Source organism: Phaseolus vulgaris, chromosome 9 (genome assembly GCF_000499845.2).
Source record: "Phaseolus vulgaris cultivar G19833 chromosome 9, P. vulgaris v2.0, whole genome shotgun sequence".
Classification (NCBI taxonomy): domain Eukaryota; kingdom Viridiplantae; phylum Streptophyta; class Magnoliopsida; order Fabales; family Fabaceae; genus Phaseolus; species Phaseolus vulgaris.
Window position 1 is genome coordinate 17,243,893 of NC_023751.2, and position 18,470 is coordinate 17,262,362.

The 18,470-nt window shown below is 32.8% G+C and overlaps 2 protein-coding genes across 4 annotated transcripts; one reads left to right on the forward strand and one right to left on the reverse strand.

Moving 5' to 3' along the window:
- The first annotated feature begins 2,339 nt into the window (after nt 1-2,339).
- Nucleotides 2,340-7,247, forward strand: LOC137822959 (NADP-dependent malic enzyme). 3 transcript variants are annotated; one of them, XM_068627997.1, is made up of 20 exons: nt 2,340-2,520; nt 2,962-3,125; nt 3,517-3,637; nt 3,930-4,004; nt 4,180-4,331; nt 4,414-4,519; nt 4,603-4,668; nt 4,770-4,865; nt 4,980-5,051; nt 5,134-5,217; nt 5,305-5,403; nt 5,512-5,559; nt 5,639-5,692; nt 5,798-5,896; nt 5,994-6,083; nt 6,179-6,256; nt 6,376-6,450; nt 6,542-6,632; nt 6,747-6,875; nt 6,973-7,247. In XM_068627997.1, the coding sequence occupies exons 1-20, from the start codon at nt 2,461-2,463 to the stop codon at nt 7,059-7,061; spliced, it is 1,848 nt and encodes a 615-aa protein (XP_068484098.1). In that variant the 5' UTR covers nt 2,340-2,460; the 3' UTR covers nt 7,062-7,247. The 3 variants fall into 3 exon arrangements, with proteins under 3 accessions (XP_068484098.1, XP_068484099.1, XP_068484100.1); XM_068627998.1 differs by lacking the exon at nt 2,340-2,520 and adding an exon at nt 2,749-2,879; XM_068627999.1 differs by lacking the exon at nt 2,340-2,520 and adding an exon at nt 2,811-2,872.
- Nucleotides 7,248-11,177: 3,930 nt separating this feature from the next.
- On the reverse strand, nt 11,178-16,547 carry LOC137823094 (uncharacterized). Its single transcript, XM_068628214.1, has 9 exons — nt 16,139-16,547; nt 15,973-16,050; nt 15,065-15,177; nt 14,897-14,962; nt 14,313-14,414; nt 13,678-14,191; nt 13,045-13,250; nt 12,763-12,926; nt 11,178-11,702 (listed from the first exon to the last, which is right to left on the reverse strand). The coding sequence occupies exons 1-9, from the start codon at nt 16,383-16,385 to the stop codon at nt 11,552-11,554; spliced, it is 1,641 nt and encodes a 546-aa protein (XP_068484315.1). The 5' UTR covers nt 16,386-16,547; the 3' UTR covers nt 11,178-11,551.
- Between the last annotated feature and the right edge of the window lie 1,923 nt (nt 16,548-18,470).

Genomic DNA, 18,470 nt, shown 5'->3' on the forward strand with positions numbered 1-18,470 from the left:
CATAACTATTATTTTCGTTATTTTTGTTTTTTTATTTATCTTTGATGTCGCACTATGTCATTGATTATGAAAATAAAAAATATTTTAAATTTTTTTAGTTAAAATGTGAACAACGAAAAAAAGGCAAAGAAATGTAAAGCCGAAAAGCTTTTCAACCTCAAATGGATGACCAATTCTTGAGTAAGGACTTTGTGTTTGAAAGGTTGAAAACCAAAAACTGTTTGAAATTCCGACAAAATTGAACACAAGAAAATATATTATATTTAATTAAATAGGTTGAACATAGAAGACACCTTTGTCTATGAATGTGAACATATTATATTGTTCAAACAAACAATAACACCATTAAATATTTACAGTTTTTTTTCTAGTAAAAAAAATATGTATTTAAAGTAATCTTAGAAACTAGATAATTATGTTAAAGTTATTTAAATTGTTCTTCTCCAGGTGCATTTCTACATTTTTTTTTTTATAAAAGTTCTCATGTTAGGCATCACAATGCAACTTGTCATCTCAGCAAGGCTGACACCTCAAGTAACAACAATCATCTGCCATCACATGAAAAAAAGTATTATTAAAAAAAAGAAAAAGAAAGAAAAAACAAAAATATGGGGGGACTAGACCAAAACCCACATGTTAACAAAAACGATACATAGGTAGACTATACCTATTCATAAAGAATTCTAAAAACAGACTAGATGGAAGTCTATTATACCAATGAAATGATTCTCTATGAATGAACCCTAAATTAGCCAACTTATCAGCACATGCATTCCCCTCCCGAAAAATATGAGTAACCCTAAACCTGATTGTCCCACAGTAATTAAGACAAGAATTCCATCGATTACGAAGCATCCACGGAACATTAGTCCTAGACGCAGCACAAACAAAGACCGAATCACATTCAAGCCAAACATTTGTAAGTCCCATCTTTTGAGCTTCCTCCATATAAGTAAAGTATTGTACATAATTAATATATCATTAGTATATTTTATTTAGGTCTTATTGACCATTATGATTATTTTTGTGGTTTGGTTTTATTCATTAAATATAATATTAAACTTAACTTTTAAAATATGGTAAATTATTAATTATTTTTCTTTACACTGGGGTTATTATAAGTATATGTAATGTCTTAAATCATAAATTTATTTTATTGTTGCATAGTTTAAATTGAATATGTTCTTAAATATTTATTTTTTTATTAAATTATTAAAATCACGTTCATTAGTTTTTAAGAGTTAATTCAGTTAAAATTGATATATTAGTATAATAAAAAAAAGCAAGTCATTTGTGGTCTCTCAAAATTCCCATAATAAAAAATTAATATTTATTAACTATTTTTAAAATATGAACCATTGGTCATAATCACTATTGAGGAAATTTATTAGCAATAAGTAAAATATCTTTATATAAGGAAAATTAGTAATTACAATTATTTAATTTTAAGATTTATTAAGTTAAATTATACGAGGTTAGCCTAAATCTAAATTAATTTTAAAAATTAACACACTATATGTACTACATTAATTGATATCATAACTAATATATATATATATATATATATATATATATTACATTAGTTATTAATTAAAAATTAATTATTTTTTGTTTAATTAAATTTGCGAGTTTGACGGTGAATGTGTGAAGGGAATGAGCACATTTAAAGAGACATGTAATAATATTCCTTTCTAAATAAGTTATTAATATTTTATTTGGAAGTCAACTAAAGGAAGTTGAGAATCTCGAAGGTTGTTTTTTTATTAAACTTTTCACTTTAATAATAATTTTTTCGTACGCAATATTGTTTAAAGATATAATCTGAATCAACATGTGTTGGTAGATATTATTATTTTAATATATTAATTTTGAAAAAGAGACACTATTATTATTTTAGTTTCAATAATTAATATATTGACATAAAAGACTGAAATTACATAATTATAAATGAAACCAAAATTGCAACTAAACATTATTTTAGAGAAAGAAACATTTAATAACCCCTTATAAAAAACTTTTTTTTTCACAAATAGTTATTTCAAACTTTAATTTATTCTTAATTGGTTCTTCAATTTTATCCTCTCTACAGGACACCTCAAACTTGAATTTTGTTTTAATTGATTTTAAAAATTTATCTTTTATTATAAAATAGATATTTAACTACATCAGATTATAACCTGTCTAGAATTTAGGGTTTAAAATTTAAGTTTTAATATTTAGATTTAGGGTTAGAGTTAGGGTTAGGGTTAAAGTAACATTTTTTTTTTGAAGGTAGAATGAGAAAGGGGCATGTTGTATTAAATTGAATAGAATAAAGATGTGAACTTTTTCTCTCTCTTAACCATTTTGCCCCAGCAGCAGTGGTTAGATGAGCAGGGCAATATTGACTCTTGAACAAAACGCGGAGAATCTGCAGAGCTTCTTTTCAAAATCTTCACTTAAATCTTCCGCCAAGTCAATATGATGTGGCTCAATAGGCTCAATAGACACAATATTAGTACTCTGCCACCACACACAAAAGTAATTTCCTTTCTCATTCTTATTTTGAATTACTATTTCTTTAACAATGAATGCTATGAGATTAAAAAAAAAATGTTGTTGGGTGGTACCTAGGAGACAGCGAAGGACTAAAATTTCTTCCATCATTTGATTATTACGCGTGCCACTAGTCCACCCTCATCTCCATTCAACATTGAAACTAACTCATTTTTGTCACGTAACAAAACAGACCAAAGTAAAAGGTATAAAAATAAAATAAAAAGTTGTCTTGAGAGCTTATATATAGATTCATTCCAAGGTTGTTTCGGACACATACCAAACTCGCATTCTGTTTTCCTCTGCTTGTTGTTGTTTTTGTCTGCGTAGGTGCAAAGTAAGAGGTGAAAATCATTGCTTGCACTGCATTCATTGCTTATGTGGCTACATGAACCTGTCTTTAATTTAATCTTCATTGTTGTACAGAAGTTGTTGGCAGTGATCATGTCGAGCATTTCCTTGAAGGAGAACGGTGGTGAGGTTTCTGTGAAGAAGGATTATAGCAATGGTGGGGGTGTGAGGGACTTGTATGGCGAGGACAGTGCCACAGAGGATCATCTTATCACTCCATGGACCTTCTCTGTAGCCAGGTACCACTACTTAACATTTGACATGTCGAAAAAGACAACATGGAATTTGTCTGTTGTAGCTTTTATATATTTGGATCTGTGTTCATTTATCTGTCATCCTATTAATGGAGTTTCATTTCTGGCTATGCCAGACTAGTTTTCTGGCCATCTCTAAAAAATGGAGAAATTTTTGTCACATTTCATGGCATTCTTGGATTATGTGTGGTTTGGAGTACTGGGTTTGGTAGATAACCAGTATGTGGTGGAGTTATTTGATAATGTAATGCTTTATGAGATTATTCTGTAGACTTGTAATGTGCGATCTGCAGAGTTTTTTGTGTTTCAATAAAATGTTTGATTTACTTGCTTAGAGTTTGGTGTGGTAATCAAGCATTTGCAATTTTGTGTACAGTGGATGCAGTTTGCTGAGAGATCCACGTTACAACAAAGGGCTGGCCTTTACTGAGGGAGAGAGAGATGCTCATTACTTGCGTGGCCTTTTGCCCCCATCTGTCTTCAATCAGGAACTTCAGGTTACTTGCTTCTTAGTATCACATTCAGTTACTTTATTTATGTAAGGAAAAAAAACTTGAACTCAATTTCGGTGTTCCAGTATTGTTCTGTAATTAGAACGTGATTTTCATGTTGATAATATACGTAATAAAACTTGCATAATGTTGTCCACATGAAACTCCTATTTTGCTCAGAGAACAGTACCAAAACACTTGAAATTGCATCTAACTTTATCCTCTATACAAATGGTATGCTAGAGGCTGTGCAATCTGAGGATTTTTGGCTAATTTCCCTTGGTATTTTAATGTTCAGGAAAAGAGGTTGATGCACAATCTTCGCCAGTATGAGGTTCCTCTGCATAGGTACATGGCCTTGATGGATCTTCAGGTACTTTCTGAATTCTAACTCATCCCATGTAAAGTGCATATACCATGCAGTACTCTCTTTTTAAAAATTGGGTTTTATGAGTACATATATGTACAGTATGCTAGTGTAAGGAACATGTAACCAAGAACTATTGCTACGGAGTTTCTCACTGTCTCTGATATTTCTCTATTGACAGGAGAGGAATGAAAGGCTGTTCTACAAGCTTCTGATCGATAATGTTGAGGAACTGCTTCCTGTTGTTTACACTCCAACGGTTGGAGAAGCATGCCAGAAATACGGAAGCATTTTTAGGCGTCCTCAGGGTCTTTATATCAGTTTGAAAGAAAAGTAAGGCTTTTTTCATGGCACTGCTCCTGTATGTTTTTTCACTAAGCATTTGAGAAAATACTAAGTGTTTTGAATTCTTCAGAGGCAAGATCCTTGAAGTACTGAAAAACTGGCCAGAAAAGAGTATTCAAGTTATTGTTGTGACCGATGGTGAGCGTATATTAGGACTGGGAGATCTTGGCTGCCAGGTAACAAAATAAAGTGCTAGTCTCTTAAATCTGCATTATAAACAAAGACAATTATGATAACATTTTTTCTAAATTGTTTTCAGGGAATGGGAATTCCGGTTGGGAAACTTTCTCTCTATACTGCTTTAGGAGGTGTTCGCCCTTCGTCTGTAAGAACTACTTAATGCTGTTTTTTCTATTCCCTTTTCCTTTCCCTAATTCATAGTTTATCAAATATTAATTTGCTATATGTGATATTCTATGATTTCAGTGCTTGCCTGTTACCATTGATGTTGGCACAAACAATGAGAAGTTGCTGAATGATGAGTTTTACATTGGGCTTAGACAAAGGCGTGCAACTGGGCAGGTCTGATCATCCTTGGCAATACATGCATAAAAAATAATGCTCATTTTTTAACTACAGTTAGTGAGTGTGTGATGTTTTATTCCGTTAACATGATAATTGTTTGTTGTGGTTCAGGAATATGCGGAGCTTCTAGACGAGTTTATGCGTGCAGTTAAGCAGAACTATGGAGAGAAAGTTCTCGTACAGGTTGTATATCAGATTCAACACCTGCAGTGGCTATGGTTTACTTGAGTTTGTTGTTTTACTAATTTTGTTGATTCTTTTTCAGTTTGAGGATTTCGCCAATCATAATGCATTTGATCTGCTGGAAAAATACAGCTCATCTCATCTTGTTTTCAACGATGATATCCAGGTAGAATGGGTTGAAAGTTTCTAACTTGTGCATGATTTCTTATTTTAATTCATGCTAATGATTCTGACATTCTTTGATTAAATGCAGGGTACAGCGTCTGTTGTATTAGCAGGATTGCTTGCATCCCTGAAATTAGTTGGGGGAACCTTAGCTGACCACACCTTCTTATTCTTGGGTGCTGGAGAGGTAAGAGCTTGTAGGCCAAAATTCATTTTTCATTTTGGTAAGACATGATTTCTGAGAATGCATGATTATATGTTTTTTCTTATTACCTGTATCTTTTGGTTGGTGAAGGCTGGAACTGGTATAGCAGAGCTGATTGCTCTTGAGGTCTCAAAGCAGGTATAGCTTGATATTTGTATTCTTCTTCAGTAATACTATTCATTTTTATGAAGTATCTAAATACTATTTTGCTGGCCAGACAAAAGCTCCAGTGGAAGAGACCCGCAAGAAGATATGGCTTGTGGATTCAAAGGTAAATGCCAGAGGATCCTGGAAAACAAGAAGAGTGTAATCTTCTATTTTTCCTTCTACATGTTCTTCTTCCCTAGCCTCTCATGACAAGTTTGTTCCGTTCCAGGGACTTATTGTCAGCTCTCGTCTGGAATCACTTCAGCAATTCAAAAAGCCTTGGGCTCATGAGCATGAACCTGTGAAGGGACTTCTAGAGGCTGTCAAGGTAAAGAAAGTGTCTCAGATTTTTGTCTTAATTTCATAATAGTTTAATGTTTATTAGCCTTGATTCTTGAACACTAACTTACAATTCACTCCATCAGGCAATCAAGCCAACCGTTTTGATTGGATCATCTGGAGCAGGGAAGACATTTACCAAGGAAGTGGTTGAAACCATGGCATCCTTGAATGAGGTTCTTTCTGGCTTTCTCTAGTGATTTTTTTGCTACCCCATGAAGAGAAGATTATATATATATCTCTGATGTTTGTGATATTTCTTGGCGTGTAGAAACCACTCATTCTTGCTCTCTCCAACCCAACTTCACAATCTGAGTGCACAGCTGAAGAGGCTTACACATGGAGCAAGGTAAATTTTCATTACTTCATTTCTACATAGCCCAAGAAACAACACATTGCGTGTTAAATGACAAAGCAGATAAACAAACAAAGATATTGGTTACCACATTATGTCTCTTATATTTTCAGGGTAGAGCAATCTTTGCTAGTGGAAGCCCATTTGACCCTGTTGAATATGAAGGAAAACTTTTTGTTCCTGGACAGGTTTAACTTAAAACTCGCTAAGCCTTTTCTTATTCAACACACACAATTCCAAAGCTGATCTTTTTATTATGTTTCCCACTATGCAATTCAGGCCAACAATGCTTACATATTTCCCGGTTTTGGCTTGGGTTTGATCATGTCTGGTGCAATCCGTGTGCGTGATGAGATGCTCTTGGCAGCCTGTGAGTACATACAAACTAGAGTGATTAGATGATTTAAGCAAGATAAATATATAGCATAGAAAAAGAAAATGATGAAATGAATGGCTTGATTGAGCTTTTGATCTTTTGCAACAGCTGAAGCTTTGGCTGCACAAGTGTCAGAGGAGAACTATGATAAGGGACTGATTTATCCTCCATTCACAAACATCAGGAAGATATCAGCCAACATTGCTGCTAAAGTGGCGGCTAAGGCATATGATCTAGGTGAGTTTCTTGAAATGTTTTCAGTTTGGACAACAGTGGTTAATGATGTTTATTCTTTTTCACTCCATAATGTTGTCTTCCCTGTTTGGTTGGACAGGTCTGGCTTCTCATCTGCCAAGGCCTAAGGATCTTGTCAAATATGCAGAAAGTTGCATGTACAGCCCAGGCTACCGAAGCTACCGTTGAGTTTTTTTTGATACACAATAAGCTTCTTAGGAACAGATTTATTGCATTGCTTGTTAGGCTTGTGGTATAAGGCATATTGCCATTTGAACTTTCAATAGTTGCTTATTCTTCAAGGATTTTATTTGTATCGGGGAATAATATATATTCCAATTTATGCTGAACGAAATATGATTTTTGTAGTGCCAATGAGCTTGTTTAAATTCTTTTTTATCTTATTATATATATATATATATTTCAATTTGAATGATTCGTGTTTTAAAATATTTTTGAAAAATATACACTGTATAATTTTTATCTATATTAAAAAGCCATCAAATAAATTTATATAAATTAAAAAATGGTATATATAATATATATGTGAAATGAACTTTAATTCAATGGTGAGGATTTAAGAAATATGATTCAATAAAAAGATATTAAACATTTAGTATAACTTAATATTCTATATATATGTGTGTGAATAAAATTATTCTAAAAAAAAGTTACTTCTAATTTTCAGCTTTTATTTTCTTGTAATATGATAATTAAAAATAAATTATTCATTAAAATTAGGTTTAATTACGCTTGTCATTCAACTATTATTATCTTACAAATTTTACTTCTAAAATTTTTTGTTACATATTTTACCATTATATTTTGCACATTTTACTAATACATTAAATATGTTCAAAGTGCAACGTCTCACAACAAATTTATTTTATTATTAAAGTGAAAAGACTATATAAATAAAAATTCAGTTATTCCGGTTTCATTATAAAAGAATCATCGTCTCTCTAAAAATTCATTTTTTCCTTTTATCTGCCTTCTCTCTAATATTGTGATCTCCTCAGTTTGACGACATCCATCAGACTCCTGACACTGAATACTACAAGACTGTTCGATCTAAATCTTTAATAGAGTAAGTTCCTTTTTGCTCTTCTCTTTGAGTCAAATTTTGAACTTGTTAGGTTTGTCTCTAGTGGTATGGTTAGATTTTTTATCAGAACTTTCTGGTGCAGGTTAAGCTACCTTGAACTTTTGGTAGGTTTGGAGCTCTTAGTGAACATTTGCCCAAGTTTAGGTAAGGGAAGTTAGTCTTATTATTTTCAATAAAACCCTAAGCTAGAAGATATGGATGTAAGGGTGTCGTGGTCACTAGTTCCAAATTTTGTTTGCAAGATTGATTGTTTATGAGTAATGCAGATTATTGTTTGAAATAAAATGTTAATATGTTAATTTGGGTATGGATGATTTATGGTAGATGCTTTAGTTTGAATCTAAAATTGGTTGATTTGTATAGTTGATATAGTGCAAGTTACTTTTGAAGTGAAATGAGTTATTAAAATTATTTTTGTTTGAATATGAATGATGAAATTGGGCATGATTATGCATATTTCTCTGCATATCTCGCTTAGGCGAGCTAATTCTCGCTCAAGTGATAATAGAATGGAAAGATAGGGTGCTTTCGAGTCCATTTTTGCTCAAGCAAGAAGGAATCTCGCTCAGGCGAAAATAGGATAAATTATGGAGGTGCTCTTGGGTTTACGCTCGCTCAAGCAAGAGGATTTTTGCTTGGGCGAGACCCATTCTCGCCCAAGTGAGCAAATTTCCGCTAAAGCTAGATTCTTTGTATAAAAGAGAAAAATTGCCTATTGTTTTTAAGTAAAAAATCTAAATTTTATTTAAAAATATGATTAAAGGAACTTAGTTATGTGTTTAAGTGAATTTTGAGATATATTTGGTTGTTTAGAAAGTTTGAAATAAGATGTGATTGAATGGTGCATTGATGTGTTAAATGATGTATGTAATGAGGTGAATGTGTGATTAAGACATATAATTTCCAGGGAAAGAAATACCGTGTTGAGATTGTTATTAGGGTGTATTGATTTGTGAGTGTCTTGTGAATGAGACGATTCTGACTCTACTGATATAATGAAATCATATAGATGAAGTTTTTCAGTTGGTGAGAGTCGTTGGAGGTTCAGTTGGCTGAGTCTGAGGTTTGAAATAACTTATCAGAACAAATAAAATGAATTTACCCTGTCATATGAGATGATGGGATATTGAGATGATTATGCGCATGACTGTGTGAATTTCACAACGAATAGTATGATTGGTGCAGACAAGGTTATCATACTCGAGAGTCTACTTAAACTCGTGGGAGGTCTATAAACTCGACTCGTAAACCCGACTCGTAGACTCTAAGAGTCTACTTCATATAAAGATTAATAAAAAAAATCATATATTAATTTCATATCATTTTACAATTCTTTTATTGTGCTGAAACATCAAATCAATAAAAAATAATTTAATCTCAATCCCAAATTTATTTCAGCACTCTAAATAAAATAAAAAATCCCCAAATTAGATTAAAAATAACTCCCAACCCTAAATCTAATTAGGTTAAAAATCCCCACACCCAACCTAATTAGGTTAAAAACCTATGTAGTACAGACATTGACACGAACACAAAGATACGTATAATCTCTAAAATATACGACACAGAGATACGTATAATCTCTAAAATATAGGACACAAAGATACGTATAATCTCTAAAATATAGGACACAAAGACATGAATTATAAAAATTGATAATAAAGATTTATGTGCACAAGTATCTTTTAACCTATTTTTGTAACAAAAAGATGTTTCATGGCTAATTCAAAAGGATTTGTTCCTTATATTTGTAATCATAATAAAAATTTATACAATAAATTTGAGTTTTTAGAAAATTAATGTATTTATTCTTTTTAAAATTGTGTTTAGAACCATGCTAGAATTGTCAGAAATCCAACAAATATTTTTTTTAAATTAGACACTTCACCAATACGTGTCCTACAAGTGTCGGTGTTCGATATGTGTGTCCAACACGGACACACCATTTAAGAGGCGTGTCCGAGACTCATAATTAAAACCCCCTAACCCAACCCAATCAAGTTAAAATCCTCGACCCAACCCAACTAAAAAAATCACTCTCATCCCTAAGTCTAACCTTTCCCCCAATTAACCCATGAACTCAGAGCCAAAATGAAGAAGACACGACAGTGTCGCGACAACGTGGCGCAGCGAGGCACGATGATAGTGAGGCACGACGCGATGAGGCACGACAACAGCAAGGCGCAGTGCGGTGAGGCACGATGAGGCGAGGTACGACGATAGTGAAGCGTGACGACGATCTCAATCATTTTGGATTTTTTTTCATAACTCGTTGACTCAACCTCAAACTCGCGAGTTTGAACCGAGTTCAATGAGTCTATCCAAGTCTACATCGAGTTTTTCAAAAAAACGAGTTTGCCAAAAAACGAGTTCACTCACGGATTCACTCGCCAAACACCAGTTGACTCGTAAACTCGAACGAGTTTGATGGTTCACCTGCGAGTTTGATAACCTTGGGTGCAGCTCTCTGGATGCTAATTTCAATACACAAGTATTTCGGAAGTAGAGTTAAGTGTTTATGTGTTGTGAGTTAGTAAAAGTCTAACATGAGAAAGATGATTGTGATTTTTTTTATAGACATTTGATTGTTATGTGAAAATGCATTAGAATTGATGACTTTATGAGGATATTTAAAATTATATTTATATTAGAAGTTTTTAAAAATAGCTAGTTTACTCTTTGTTTTGTGGCTACTTTCTTTAATCTGTGATGATTGTATATTTACACAAGAGCAAATGATCTTATAGGTGATAGAACTCCTCAATAAGAAGCTAGATGATGGAAATGTTATTTTTAACTTGAATATTTTATTTTAATCTTATATAAATATTTAAAATTCCTATAAAGAGAGATATATTTGAAGACATTGTATGAAAGAGTTATATATATTACAAATTATGATTATTAGATGAGAAAAAATATAAGGATGTTTACATTGTAAAAAAAAAAAAACCAAGATACATAAGATCATACATAACCATGTATGATAAAATTAACTTCGGTAATAGTTACTTGAAACAACTATAACAAAACTCAATTTTCTTCTGAACATGATAATAATCACTTGAATATCATGGCAGAGATCATTTTTAATTACTTGCTGTTATTATGTTTATACAAATATAGTTGCAGAAATTTAGGCAGATTCAAAAAATAATTACCGTACTCATCATACGAGTCAAGTCCATTTACGTAAGGTCTAAAACCAAAAAACTAAAATAAGAATAAAATATATAATTGTTTAGGTAATTGATACATTGCACATTATTCCCCAAAACGAACATTAGCCTGCAGTGTAGGCAAAAAGAACCCAAAAACTTCTAACAAACATCATACTATTTTGAACTCTATAGGCTCTTCATCTATTCTGTGAAAACACGACATTCTCACTGATTCTCATTTAAAATTATCTTAATGTGTGACTCTATTTATTCCAAGCTGTTACAAACATATTTCTAATATACGTAATATCAACATGCGCAGTCCTACAAGAAAGCTGCATTATAGACATTAGCTATGCCGAGTTACTTGAACATGGCTTTTCATTAAGCTTGGATAGATGATTGCATAAATATCAAGCTAAAGGTTTTTGCGTTTTTTCTTCTGCAAGTTGACAGCACCGAATCCCCCAGAAAATGTTGGGTTTCAGTTTTTGGCTCCTGGCCGTGAAAAGCCACCCCATTTGGGTTTTACATGTTGCACAATTAGCAATTGTCCATGCATACCTGCCAAAAATAGCACATTGGAACGTAAGCTTCTCAGTTCTCATTAAATAACCATATACATGTAGACATTATGTAGCATCCTCAGCACTGATCTCACGAAAAACATGATTTGCAGAATAGATCTACTTCATAGGGAACTACTAGCTCATCCTTTTATGTCTTTTTCTATTTTTATTGCTGTATATAGCAGAGACGTTAATCCATACTTGACTCAGAAACTAGAACTTCCTTTGAAAGATGGAAAGCCATTGAAAAAAACGGACATTGCCAAAAATGTTGCGAAGACACAATTTTTTTCTGGATTGTTTATAATAGAAATTTCCATAGAACAGAAGGAAAATAAAATAAAGAAATGGCTAATGGGGAGTTTTCCACTCCCCTGCATACCAGCCTAAGTCCTAATGGAATTGTTAGCTAAAAGAAAATGGCATTCCGTTTTACCTATCTACTCGTCAATCAATAAATAAAGCACCTTTGCATTGACAATCAAAAGCTAGAAAAGTAACAATTAAGAGATTTTTGTGCGAATAAATGGAAAGCAAATTTATATCTATAATAATGTAAATTAGAAGGGCACTGGTTAAAGGGAATACAAGATAGTTTTTTATATTCTATTACTCTTGAATTAATCTAAACTTAACATCAACTTTTCTAGTTAAGAAAAAATTGTTAAAAGAGAAATACAGAATGTGTATCTTCCCAAAAGTGAAGCACACATATAGTAGGAAGTTAGCTGAAGAGAACGAGAGCTCTACAATTTATGTGTGTATATCTAACAAAGGCCCCCCTTTAAAACAACCATGCACATGTAACAAAATGGACTACATGCCCAAAAAAGAGTGCGGAAACTGACAATAATTTTGCCTTTCTTTCCTCAACCCAGATATCAGGTAGAAAATGTCTCTGAAAAAGAGAGGACAAATCCTAGACCATAATTAAAAACAGAACCCAGCCAACCATATTTAAAGGATAGAAAACATCTTTGACATACCTAATTCTTCTAACCCTAAAGAAAATTCGTTCCTAACATCACCGAATATGGAAATGTAGTGACACTTACCCAGGAAACCAACTGTATTCAGATACTGCTGGTCCAATAAGAGATAAACCATTTGCCTTGTAGAAAGTCATTATCTCATGCACATAACCACTTGAATTCACATATGCACTAAGAGGACCCTCACTTGACATCACCAACATATCACTTCGTTTTGCAATTGTAGTCTGCAAATTTAAAGATGGTAAAAAATAGTAAGAAATATTAATTTTACACATTTAATGAAAGTTGAAACAAAATTGCACTTTAAAATTGTCTCTATATTATTCACAAGACAACTATTACCTCACAGCTTTTACACCGGATAAGATCAATGCTCTCCAGTAATTCAATTTCTCTACGCAGTCTGTATGCAATGCCATCAATATCCAAAAGCTCCTGCCGTGTAGACTCAGACACAGGTATTTTACTAGCTATGTGAAATGATAAAACATCAGGCTTCTTAATGAGACTTTCCATGTTAGGCACCCCAACTATTTGCTTCCACATATCTACAGAATATCAAGACAGCACAACCATTAGCCTTTATTCTAAGAGCTACATATTTGTTTTACAATAAATATTCAAAATTCCGAGACTAATCTTTTATTTAAATTGAATTGTTTAGTGAAGTTTTCATTAAGAAAATGAAGACTTCTATCATTTCATTTCAGTCAATTACAAATAAATAATAATAATAAATAAATGGACAAAAACATAGATTATTATAGTATTAGTATATATTGCCAAACCATAGCTTGCTCATGAATTTTCCATTCATGTCCTTTTTTTAATTTTAAAGTCAAAACTAACGGACCAGCAAGTAGAAAAGATAACCAGAATTTTTATTTAGCCAATAATAGTGATACCATAACAATGAAGGTGGGGAATTTGCAAGAAATATCTAATCGGGAGATAGAAGAAGCAAAGCAAAGCTACCTGCAGCCCTTTGTGCCAGCAAATAAGAGTCAAACATCCTATATGTCCAGTGGGGCCAAAATGCTTTTGAAATTTTATGAGATGAGTAGGCACATATATGTTTACATCTATTAAGCTCATTTTTCCATGACTGCTTTCCAGAAGTGGAACAGTTCCCAGTCCTTGAATCCAGATTAGATCTAATTTCCTGATCTGACTTACACATGAATTTAGCGTCGCTACTGTTTGCTGATTCATCCATTGTATCATGCACATACCTGGAGCCAACAACTGAGAGATGGATTTTCCTTTCCACCAATGAGAGTTCATTCTCAAAACTCTCTTCTGAATCTGGTTCTGAATCACTTTCCTCAATTTTTGACCTATGTATTTTAGCATGAGAATATGGTGAAGACACTGTATGCGAGACAGCCTGGCTACAGGGCATGTTACTCAATGGTGCCAATTTGCCAAAAGCATCTCTTGGGATTCTCACTGGCAGATCTTCCTCAATAATTTGGATCTCTCCATAAGGCTTTATAAAGGAGGCACCCCAACCAAACCAAGAACAAGGGATTTGTCAGTTTTAAGTTACATAGCTAATGCCCAAGTTAATCAAAATAAAAAGGCAGTAAAGATAATAATATTCTGCTAACCACTCCGTCCACGTCATTCCAGAACCGTCTTAGGCGAAACCGTTGTTGTCCACGGGTAACTAGATTCAGTGAACCATTCCCCAGACGCCCAAATTGTCGAATCTGTAGATAAGTTTAGCTAGCAATATAAAGCAACAGACATATAGGACCAATGTCTAACTGTAGAAAGAATAAGGAGACTATAACTAGTAGCTATAGATGGACACTATTTTGTTTCCCTCCACTAAGAGATATGGGATTGATGACTTCTGCATTGAAAAAGTCAGGCTTTGTGTTACTGAACAAGAAGTTATGTACGCAATAAATTCAGCTCTGCTTCTCCCAACATCCACAGTTGCATTAGAACACCTTTTGCACAAATACAAAATGAAGTGTGATATATAGTGCAGCTGTGCCAACATTAGATTTCTGAAGCAAAGATTTGGTACTTTTTTATAATGTTTCTTAAAGACATGTTATTGAGCAGCGGGAAGATGCTATCTATAAATTCAGTATACTAAACAGATGGCATGTGTTTTATTTATGTTTAAAAAGGTAACATCTAGACATGAATGTGTATCGATACATCAGTTAAGGTGTAATACCTCTGCAGTTGTACCAACACTTGCTGATTTCGTCCTTCGTGTTGCAGTGTCCCTGTGGATTCGAATCTGAAAGGCAAATGGACACCTCACTTATGCTTAAGAGAAAGATTAAAACCGAATTTCAAGCATGAATAAACTGTAAACAGTCATCACAATAAGTTAACTCACCACACCAATGGTATGAGGAATATCATCTTGAGTTAGAGCTCTCTCCACAGCAGCCACCAAACGAGGTTCAATAACTCTAAGGGGGAGTGTAGCCCCGGGAAAGAGTACAACTCCTGAATATTGCAAGGAATAGTTAAACTCGTGAGTTAAAAAATTATAAAACGAACCTAAGAAGGATACGAAGGCAAGCCATATGAGAAGACAACATTTTGCCTATTTGAAGCTAGGAGGAAATAACTTGTATAACATTTTTCAAAATGATATTCAAAAGTTTCATACAGATAAAGGAAAAAAAATAAAACTTCCAAAAACACCACGAGACAGTGCAGCTGGATAAAAATGCTCCGCAAACCTCGAATTCTATCCAGACACAAGCAATTCTAAAACGGCAGAGACTAAACCGAAACCTGTTTTGAAATTGAAATTTTACAGAGGAAAAATCCTGCTATTCAAACAATAATGAGAGTAGAGCACAAATATGGTCCTTAGAATAAATGTATAATTGTCTACACATTTTCCACCTTGTGGGGGGTACGTACGAGTTTCCAAAAGTTGTTCACGAATTCTTCATTTTTTGTCTAATCAACAAGCAAAACACCGTCTAAGAGAACAGAAGATAAGTGCATGTTTAGATCCTGCTGAATAATCCAAAATCACTTTGAAATGCCAGCTAACAAGATTCTAGGTCAATGATCGCATGATTGGTTTCGTGTTGACAAATTGACTGAATCCACAAACTCGATATTGAGTTGAAGAAATTACAGTAACTTTTGTGCTGAATAACAAATTTATATTAAGTTTCAGTAATAACACGGCTTTCAGAAAATAAAAGAAAAGAAAAAAGGAATACACACACAAACATGAATCACTTTTCTTCAAAATCCAATTAATATCAATTTTACAAATACCTCGGAGACAAAAGAGCGGAATGTTCAATACAGCTCCACCGTCCAATAACGCAGTCCTGTGGCGCGTGTCTTCGACATCTGCGATAAAAAAAACAGAGCAATGAGCGAATTCATTGCAGAAAGAAGGCGCAGATACATAAGATACGAGTACAATACAAATGCGTACCGCCGAGATACGTATGCAACGGCGTGACATAGGTATCAAAAGTGAATTCAGAAGATTGAGGAGAACTAGACGAATTTAATTGTGAAAGAAAAATCGCATATTCCTCGTCGACCTCGACGTCGGCGTCTTCGTCTTCATCGGAGTAATCGACTTCTTCAACTTCAAGGTGCTCGAGATCGAGCTGGCGTATCATCTGGATTTGCAATCTCTCCCTCTCCAGAAGCCTCTCTCTCTCATCGTCATCCATTTTTCAGGTGCTATACTAGGGTTTTGAGATTTGCAGAGGAAGAAGGGGAAGGGAAGATCGTACCACGTACTATACCGCATCCAAGGGGAAGTACTCGTGGTTTATGCCTCTTAAACACTGCACTTCCACACTTCGACTTAAACGACCATAGATTAGTCTATTAACATTCTTTTCATCATTTCTTTTATTCTACATATTTTCTGACAACATTTTTTTATAATTAATAACTAGAGATTAGAGTGTTTCATTGTATATAAGTGGGTGAAATTTTCAATCTTATGAGTTGGTTTTATGGGTTGAGTTAGACTTAAAGTTTACTTCTTAATATGGTATGAGAGTCATTTCGAGTTTATCCTAACGATGATTTGTGTTGGGCCTATGAGATGTGTTTGCAAATCTCCATCTCATGAACTAGTTTTAAGGGGTTGAGTTAGACTTAAACTAATTGTGTTAATATTATTTTGTGTGTAAGTTATCTTTTGAATGTTTAATTAACTTTTAAAGGTTAATTGTTTATTATTGTATCTCTAGTAATTCATTAAAAAATATGAGTTTAAAGTTTATATCGTTCAACTCATATACTTATTTTTATCTTATACAAAAGCACATCAGTTTATTTTAAAATTTTCACTTTTTATTTTGTGAAATAAAAATTGTTTGATATTTTGATATCATTTATCAAAAGTTATGAATGAGAGTATTAAAGTTAAGATTCTGTCGGCATGTCATAAGAGGGAAAACGTTTTGTTAACACTGAACACAATAAATAACAACATTCAACAACCTTTTATAATAATATTTTAATATTTTAAATTACAAATTAAATGAAAATAATTAAAATATTAGTTTATTTGTTTGTTAAGAGTATGTATTTACTGTATGCCAAGGTATCAAGGTCCCTAAAACAGTTGTCATGATATTAATCATGTTTCTCAAATAAATAAATAAATGGAATTTTAATTTGCATTTCTCAAATATCAGTCTTCTCCATTGCCATGATTTTTCAAGTATTTAAGAAGATTATTCTTTTCACACAACAGCAAAGCTAGGTTAGTATTTAATTATTTTAACTGAATTTTCAAAATATTATTATCACAACTATATGATAATCATTTTTTAAGATATCGCTGACACCTTAAATAACAACAATCACTTGTCATAACATGAAAAAAATATTATTAAAAAAAATACAAAAATACAGTGAATTAGATCAAAACTCGTATGTTAACAAACATAATATATAGATAAACTATATATATTCTTAAAAAATTCTAAAAGGAGAGAATACAAGATGAGAACTTATTATACGAATGAAACTATAATAATCACTTCAAGATACACTTAAAAAGTTCAATTATTATTATATTACATAATACATATGTTATTTCAATTAGATATTGTAAAACCTTAAACTTCCATTTTCCGAAGAGCTCTCCACTTGTAGTATCATTGTCTCAATAGATCCCAAATATAGTGCCACCACCACAACATTTTCCACGTTCAACATTATTGTCCAGTGAGTCCCTCACCTTATTGTCTAAGCAGAAAAATTATATTTCGAAATGTACAATTTAAAATACAAAATAATAAATTTAATATATTTATTGTTAGAGATCTCATCGACTAGAGATTAGAGCATTTCATGGTATATAAGTGGGTGCAAACCTCAACCTTATGAGTCGGTTTTATGGAGTTGAGTTAGGCTTAAAGTTGACTTCGTAATATTTGTAGTTTTAAAATTTTAAATACAAAATTTGTATTTTAAATTATATAATTTAGAATTTCAAATTCTATAATATTCGGAATACATTCTATTCCAAATTCTAAATTTTGGAACGTAACCTTAGCCATCAATGAGTAAATACCAAAATGAAATTGTGTGTAACCTTTTGATGTTTTATATCTCTGCTAGCTTTTGCATTTTATCTTATATACTTGAATCCAATAAGTGTCTTTCTATGAGAAAAATCAGTTATGTGACATAACTTTTATCTCAACTTGCATGGTTGCATTGATCTCAGGAGAAAGAGTAGCTTCCTTATAGGTTTGTGGTTTTATGTTAGAATAATAGAAATAATGCAATGC